The sequence below is a fragment of the Microchirus variegatus genome (assembly GCF_963457635.1).
Source record: "Microchirus variegatus genome assembly, chromosome: 23".
Taxonomy (NCBI): domain Eukaryota; kingdom Metazoa; phylum Chordata; class Actinopteri; order Pleuronectiformes; family Soleidae; genus Microchirus; species Microchirus variegatus.
In genome coordinates, this window is record NC_139824.1 from 14483250 (window position 1) to 14491464 (window position 8215).

An 8215-nucleotide genomic window follows, 5' to 3' on the forward strand; every position below is an offset into this window, starting at 1 on the left:
GATAAAGCCCATAGGTCTGATAGTTTTGCTTGACAGAACCCGCACATTGTTTCTGTTCATGAAAACAAAACACCGGTCATTTTTAAAAGCTGTAGAGGTTTGATCGCTTAATTAAACCAGTTTTGTCATTTTCTGTTCATTTTCACTGATTTTTCTTTCTTCCTCATCGCAGGTTTCAAGAGCTCGGTGGCCAATCGGGTGACGGCAAGGCTCGCTGAGGAGGGGAAGCCAGCAGTGAGATCTCCTGACCCCCATCCACACTGCTGCACACATCCCTCCATCCCTCCCCCCGTCGTCGTGACCATGTCTCTGCCCAGCGGCAGCCCAGAAAGAGAGGGCTCCGTCGGGGCTCTCTCTCAGCTCGAGTGCCCTTCGTCCCCGTCCGGAATGGACCCAGACCCCTCGTCGACGGGCAGCCCGGTGCTCAGTCCGGATTCATCTTCCCATGATGCGTTGTTGTCTGCGCCAGCGGCCTCCCCGGCCGACTCGGAGAACCTGAGTCCCGATGAGTTGGAGCTGCTGGCCAAGCTGGAGGAACAGAACAGGTAAGAGCAGTAGATTCAGGGGCAGGAATCAGCCTGATCGGAAACGATTTGCCGTAATAAAACCGTTGTCTTCACGCAGGTTACTGGAGGCCGATTCTAAATCCATGCGGTCGATGAGCGGCTCCCGGCGCAACAGTGGCTCCTCGCTGGTGTCCAGCTCCTCTGCTTCGTCCAACCTGTCACACCTGGAGGAGGACACCTGGATCCTGTGGGGACGCATCGTCAACGAGTGGGAGGAGTGGAGACGCAAAAAGGACAAACTACTAAAGGTGGGGTAAAAGATTGTTTATTCCTGTAGAATATATCAATTGATCGATTATTGATGTCTGTCTGTCTGTCTCTGCGCTGCAGGAGCTGATCAGGAAGGGCATCCCTCACCATTTCCGGGCCATCGTCTGGCAGCTGCTCGGCAACGCCACCGACATGCCGGTGAAGAACCAGTATTCGGAGCTCTTGAAGATGTCCTCGCCCTGCGAGAAGCTCATCCGCAGGGACATCGCCCGCACTTACCCCGAGCACGAGTTCTTCAAAGGCCAGGACAGCCTGGGCCAGGAAGTCCTCTTCAACGTCATGAAGGTGGACGTCTGAACTCGGTTTAATGTCAACCGAACGCTCGAATTGATTTTCAATTCAATTAATATACTATTTATGAAGTAATTAAGCATGAACTGATGATGTGAATCTCACAAATATGTTATATTTCACAAATCTATTATTCCTGCAGTTGATTGTTTTAAATCTGTGTTTTCAAATCCATATGGAATAAGATTTGTGTCAATATTTTCAAACACAAAAATATCAATTTAATAATTCAAAAATATTGTATTTTATTGTTTGAAAATACACTTTGCGCTCCCTTATTTATTCTTTGTGCTCCCTCACTTGTTCTTTGCGCTCCGTCATTTGTTATTTGCGCTCCCTTACTTGTTCTTAGCACTCCCTCATTTGTTCTTAGTGCTCCCTGACTTGTTCTTTGCGCTCCCTTACTTGTTCTTTGTGCTCCCTTATTTATTCTTAGCGCTCCCTCACTTGTTCTTTTTGCTCCCTCATTTATTCTTAGCGCTCCCTCACCTGTTCTTAGCGCTCCCTCATTTGTTCTTAGCTCTACCTTACTTGTAATTTGCGCTCCCTCACTTGTTCTTAGCGCTACCTTACTTGTAATTTGCGCTCCCTCTCATGTTCTTTGCACTCCCTCATTTATTCTTTGCGCTCCCTCACTTGTTCTTTGCGCTCCCTCATTTTTGTTGCATCTTAAAAAGCGTTTGATTTGTGGAAAGTGAAAATATTGACACAAATGAATTCCATACAACATCCCCTGGCTTCTTTTTGAAACAAATGGGTTTCAGCATTACACGGAAGTACTAGAAAAAAATGAGGAAGTACCATGAACTTTGTCATGTGGTTTTAATTTCTGAAATCAAACGATCTTGTTAGATTGCCTTTCACAACGGTCTCCTGTTCCCTTACTTCTGTTTACTCGTGTTTTAATCCTTTGTTTGTTTGTTTTAAGGCATATTCTCTGGTGGATCGAGAGGTGGGCTACTGCCAGGGCAGTGCCTTCATCGTTGGCTTGCTGCTTATGCAGGTAATGATCCAACGATGTGATGAGGGTTATTATAGCCTGTCCTGTTAGATTTCAGTAACTGTACAATTTGAATTTCATCCACATCCTGTCCTCCCAGATGCCCGAGGAGGAGGCGTTCTGTGTGTTTGTGCGTCTGATGCAGGAGTACCGTCTGAGGGAGCTGTTCAAACCCAGCATGGCTGAACTGGGCCTCTGCATCTACCAGTTTGAATATCTGCTCCAGGTAAAAAAAAAAAAAAAAAAAAAGTAACAAAATGAGTGCGATTGCAGTATGAAACTTGTCCACTGAGGGGCAGCAAATCATTAATTTATCTTTTTTTGACTGGGGTTTTCTTTAGTTTACAATCATGCTCTTGTTTCTTTTGTCTCAGGAGCAACTTCCAGAGTTGAACGTCCATTTCCGGTCCCAGAGTTTCCACACGTCCATGTACGCCTCCTCCTGGTTCCTCACCCTCTTCCTCACCTTCCTCCCTCTGCCTGTCGCCACTCGCATCTTTGATATTTTCATGTATGAGGTAGGAAACGCAATGAGCTCGTTTTGTCTTGGTTTTAGTAATCTCAAAAAAATGTCAGTTTCACTAAGCACATTTTGTAATAACCTCTCTGACCTGCAGGGTTTAGAGATTATCTTCCGTGTGGGCCTGGCCATCCTGCAGTACAACCAGACTGACCTCATTCAGCTGGACATGGAAGGCATGTCGCAGGTGAGCAGCCACAGCTTCTTCATCACAGGTCACAAACTACACGTTAACATTTGTATGCATTTTTGGACCCGGTATATTATTTATTTATGTTTTATATGTTTATATATATTTTTTAAATATACAAGTGATTTTCTTTATTGCTGTGAACAGGTGAATTCGTTCCTGATTTTTTTTATGTATTGTACAAATGTGTCTGGTCTCTTGCTGTTGGAGTGAAAAATGTTCTTTATTATTATAACGTTTATTCTTACTCTAACTTTACCTATAATAACATTTTCTAAGACTATATATACATATATATATATGTATGTGTATATGTATGTATAAATATATATGTATATATCTATATATGTACGTGTGTGTATATGTGTGTGTGTGTGAGTGTATATATATATATATATATATACAGTATATATGTGTGTGTGTGTGTGTGTGTGTGTGTGTGTGTGTGTGTTTGTATAATTTATGTGTGTATATATCTGTGTGTATATATAGGTATGTGTATATAGGTATGTGTATGCGTATATATATGTGTATATATGTATGTGTATGCGTATATATATGTCTATATATGTATGTGTATGCGTATATATGTGTATATATGTATGTGTATGCGTATATATGTGTGTATATATGTATGTGTATGCGTATATATGTGTGTATGCGTATATGTGTGTATATATTTATATATATATATGCGTATATGTGTGTGTATATATATATATATATTTATGCGTATATGTGTGTATATATATATATAGATATATGCGTGTGTGTATATATATATATGCGCATGTGTGTGTATATATATATATATATGTGTGTGTATATATATGCGTGTATATGCGTATGTATATGTGTGTATATGCATATGTATATGTGTACATATATATATGTGTGAATATGCGTATGTATATGTGTGTGTATATATATATGTGTGTGTTTATGCATATGTATATGTGTGTATATGTATATGTGTATATTTGTGTATATATATTTATGCATATATATATTTGTGTATATATATATGTTTTGTTTTTTTTAACGCCATCTGCCAACATCTTCATAAAAACATGGCCGATCATCTCTTCACTTTCTGAACTCTTGTCTTCTTTGCTCTGGGCCCTTGCAGCATTTCCAGAAGGTGATCCCTCACCAGTTCGACAGCTGCCCGGACAAACTGATTCTCCGAGCCTATCAGGTCAAATACAACCCCAAGAGGATGAAGAAGTAAGAGCGGCGATCACTTTTCACCGACTTTATTTTCACAGAGGACGTTTTGTTTGTTCCGTTGTTAAAACTTATGCTGAGGCGTCTGTCACAAATGCACGCTCATATCCGGCGTTTGTTTTCTTCTTCGAGTATTGCGATGAGTGGATGGTATCATGGTTTTGCCTTTTTTCCTGTCAAAAACAAGCCAAAACAAAGAAATTAGTTTTGTTTCTTGTTGTGATTTTTGCATCATCTGTTCTTGTTTTCCCACCAGGCTGGAGAAAGAGTACACAACGATCAAAAACAAAGAAATGGAGGAGCAGATCGAGATCAAGGTGTGTTTTTGATATTTTATATATTTATATTTATTTGTGCGGGGTGCGTTGCAAGTACACTGGTCATGTATTGCATCACTGAGCCACTGTTTTTAAACACGTTTCACTACAGCAAGGGGTTAAAAACTCCACAAACTGTGTGAATACTTTTTTTATACAAGATGAGCAAAATTTTGACACTAAATTTTAAATAATTTTATGTTATATATTATATTTTATACAATATCACGCAAACCAGAATATGGCGCAAAATTTGATAAAATAATGGAATTGCGAAAAACCAATGCAAAATGGCTCAGCTCCGAAATTCACGAAATTTGGTAGGAATATCATTCGGTCCAAGACGAACAAAAAATCCTCCTGGGACCATGACCTGAACTCAACAGGAAGTCAGCCATCTTGGATTTGGAGTCCATCTTGGCGTTTTGCCAGTTTCGTAACTGAACTTGTTTGAGGGGGCGTTTATCGCAAGAACACGAAAACCAGAACTGGCGAAAAAATTCGATTAAAACAATGGCATTGTGAAAAACTAATGCAAAATGGCTCAGTAGAGCCCCCCTCAGGTCAGACGCCTATGGAGTGGGCCGAAATGTAGTTGTGCCGAATTTCACGAAATTTGGTGGGAACATCGTTCGGCCAAAGACGAAAGAAAAAATCCTCTTGCCACCATGCCCTCCACGCAACAGGAAGTCGGCCATCTTGGATTTGGCGTCCATCTTGGCGTTTTTCGTAACTGAACAAACTTGCAAGTACAAGTGCAAGTACACTGTTGGGTGTGAAACACCTACACTGTTGGTGTGACTCTGCTCTCTCTGCTTCAGAGACTACGCACAGAAAACCGGCTGCTGAAGCAGAGGATCGAGACGCTGGAGAAGGTAAGTGATTCCCAGCTCGTCTAAATGCTAACGTGAGTCTTGCGTTATTGAGATCCCTCACAATTCTGATCGTTTCAGTTAAACTCGGCAGATTTAAATGTGTACACTCCACTGTGGTTGTTGTCTCGTCCTCAAGAGCTTGTCCGTTTGTGTGTCTCTTCTCTTGAGAAACACTTTTTTTCTGAGTATTCTCATCCGTTTCTGCTTCTCTAAATGTGAAGTGTTTCTTAAATGTACGAGACTTTCCTTTCATTTCCTTGAATCTTTTCTCTTTTTCCTCCTCGGTGAACCCCCCACTGTCTTTCACTCTCTTCTTCTTCCTCCTCTTCCTCCTCTCCTCTTGTTGCGCTGTAGGAGAGTGCCGCTCTGGCAGACAGACTGATCCAGGTAGAGTAAACTGTAAACTCTCCTCTCCTGCACCGCTTTACTCCCTCCTCTTAACAATGAACAGGCAGACGTGCATGAGAGAATGATTGTTTATGCTGTGTTTACCTGTTCAGTTTATATAAGGCTCTCCTGTCATCCCTGAAAGCATGTTCAATTATTTATACATGGAGGAAACAATGACCCCTGCATGTGGCATGCTGGTTTTTATTATTAAAAAAAAGTATTATATGTGCTTATAAATACCAATACCAATATATGAAAAGTATCTTATGGGACTCGATAATTAACAAGCTACAATTTATCTTGTGTTAATACGGAAGCGTATTGCATTCACTTGTTTTTGTGAATTATTTTTTTTCTGTTTTTCTGACAAATTTTTTTTTCTGTTTCTCTGACAATTATTTTCCAGAGTATTTTTTTTTCTATTTTTCAGAGTAATTATTTTTCTCAATTATTGACAACGAAAACATATCCATAAAACATAAATCACTCCGAAAAACAGATCAAAAAATAAATTACTCTGAATAACTGAAAAAAAAATACTCAGAAAAACAAGGAAAACAATTACTCCGAAAAACAGAAAAAAAATAATTACTCCGAAAAACTGAAAAAAAAATTACTCAGAAAAACAGAAAAAAATACTCAGAAAAAAAAATACTCAGAAAAACAGAAAAAAATTACTCAGAAAAACTGAAAAAAAATACTCAGAAAAACTGAAAAAAAATACTCAGAAAAACAAGGAAAAAAATTAGTCAGAAAAAAAATTATTCAAAAAAACTAACTAACCAAAAATTAATTACTCAGAAAATCAGTATATATATATATATATATGCATATATTTATACAGTAAATATATGCATAGTAAGTATATGTATTCAGTTAATTTGCCCTTTAGAGATGCAGTCGCAAGGTTATCTCTCACTTTCAGTCAGACCCAGGCAATTAAAAACATCTTCTCAGATTATTTTATGCCAGTAAACTGAATAAAACGCTGCTGAAATAATTCCCTTAAAGCCTTAAAAGTCTTCCTTGTACCATTTCCCCTGCAAACGCTAGTGCATAATTTAAATATAAACAAACCATTGTCAAATAAGATCGCACAATAAGTCCCTATCTGTGTTTATATTTATAGAAATATTACATGATTTCTGCTCATGAAGATTAATTCCTGGGCACTCATCAAAGCTTACACACTGCAGCTTTATTCGCATTAATGTTTTTAATTTCCCTGAATAACCTTTTCCCCGCACGTCAGTGTAAAATCAGCCGTTGCTTTAAGGCGTTTTAAACGCCGTTGTTGTGACCGCTGTCCCCTGCTGTTCCAGGGTCAGGTGACCAGGGCACAGGAAGCGGAGGAGAACTACGTGATCAAGCGCGAGCTGGCGGTGGTGAGGCAGCAGTGCAACGCGGCCACGGAGAACCTGGAGAAGGCGCAGGACACCGTCAGAGAGCTGCAGCAGCAGAGGGTAAACACAGCCCAAACAGCCCAGAATCTGTGTGTGCAATAACACTGGACGCAATAACACTTCCTGGTCATGGTTGGCATCACCGAGCCACTGTTTTTAAACATGTTTCACTACAGCAGGGGATTAGAAACTCCACTTTGAGAAACTTTAAGATGCGTCATGTAAAGATAAACTGTGGGAATACTTTTTTATACAAGATAAGCAAGATTTCGACACTAAATTTTAAATAATTTTAAGTTGTTATGTTATATTTTGTTCTATATCATATAGTATGTATTAGGGACCTATTGTTATTCTAGGAATTCTTATTACTTTTCATGGAATCTTGAATTTGACCACCTAAGTGTGCGTGAAAACCTACGAAAACACAAACCAGAACTGGCGAAAAATTCGCTAAAATAGTGGAATTGTGAAAAACCAATGCAAAATGGCTCAGTAGTGCCCCCTCAGGTCAGGCGCCTATGGAGCGGGCCGAAATTTAGTTGCGCCGAATTTCACAGAATTTTTCGGCCAAAGAAGAACAAAAAATCCTCTTGGTACCATGCCCTCAACTCAACAGGAAGTCGGCCATCTTGGATTTGGCGTCCACCTTCTGAATACTTTTATTATCCCGAAGAAGGAAATTGTTTTCGTTAGGTTTTTTCGTAACTGAACGAACTTGTCAGAGGGCGTTTATCGCAAGAACACGAAAACCAGAACTGGCGAAAAATTCGATCAAATAATGGAATTGCGTAACTCCAATGCAAAATGTCTCAGTAGCGCCCCCCACAGGTCAAACGCCCATGGAGCGGGCCGAAATTTAGTTGCGCCAAATTTCACGAAATTTGGTGGGAACATCGTTCGGTCCAAGACAAAGAAAAAATCCTCTTGGGACCATGATCTCGACTCAACAGGAAGTCGGCCATCTTGGATTTGCCGTCCATCTTGGCGTTTTTGCAAGTTTCATAACTGAACAAACTTGTCTGAGGGCGTTTATCGCAGGAACGGGAAAAATGTGTCAAATTGTACTAGCCCCATCCATCCCACTCGACCTCTGGTGCCGAGAATCTCCTTGTATATAGCTTACAATGAGAATAGAGATCTATCTATGTATCTATAGGTGTAGG

At 40.1% G+C, this 8215-nt stretch overlaps 1 protein-coding gene across 1 annotated transcript in view; it reads left to right on the forward strand.

Annotated features, from left to right (window-relative positions):
* Nucleotides 1–303: 303 nt before the first annotated feature.
* evi5l (ecotropic viral integration site 5 like) overlaps nucleotides 304–8215 on the forward strand; it is a gene marked incomplete at both ends in the record, with an annotated part of 15900 nt that continues 7988 nt past the window's right edge. Inside the window, 12 exons of the mRNA XM_083909158.1 lie at nucleotides 304–545; nucleotides 625–814; nucleotides 897–1121; nucleotides 2056–2130; nucleotides 2228–2353; nucleotides 2502–2645; nucleotides 2745–2834; nucleotides 3967–4064; nucleotides 4321–4381; nucleotides 5203–5256; nucleotides 5611–5643; nucleotides 6969–7109. Of these exons, the coding sequence (XP_083765284.1) occupies nucleotides 304–545; nucleotides 625–814; nucleotides 897–1121; nucleotides 2056–2130; nucleotides 2228–2353; nucleotides 2502–2645; nucleotides 2745–2834; nucleotides 3967–4064; nucleotides 4321–4381; nucleotides 5203–5256; nucleotides 5611–5643; nucleotides 6969–7109 (1479 nt within the window). The remainder of the gene's footprint in view (nucleotides 546–624; nucleotides 815–896; nucleotides 1122–2055; nucleotides 2131–2227; nucleotides 2354–2501; nucleotides 2646–2744; nucleotides 2835–3966; nucleotides 4065–4320; nucleotides 4382–5202; nucleotides 5257–5610; nucleotides 5644–6968; nucleotides 7110–8215) is intronic.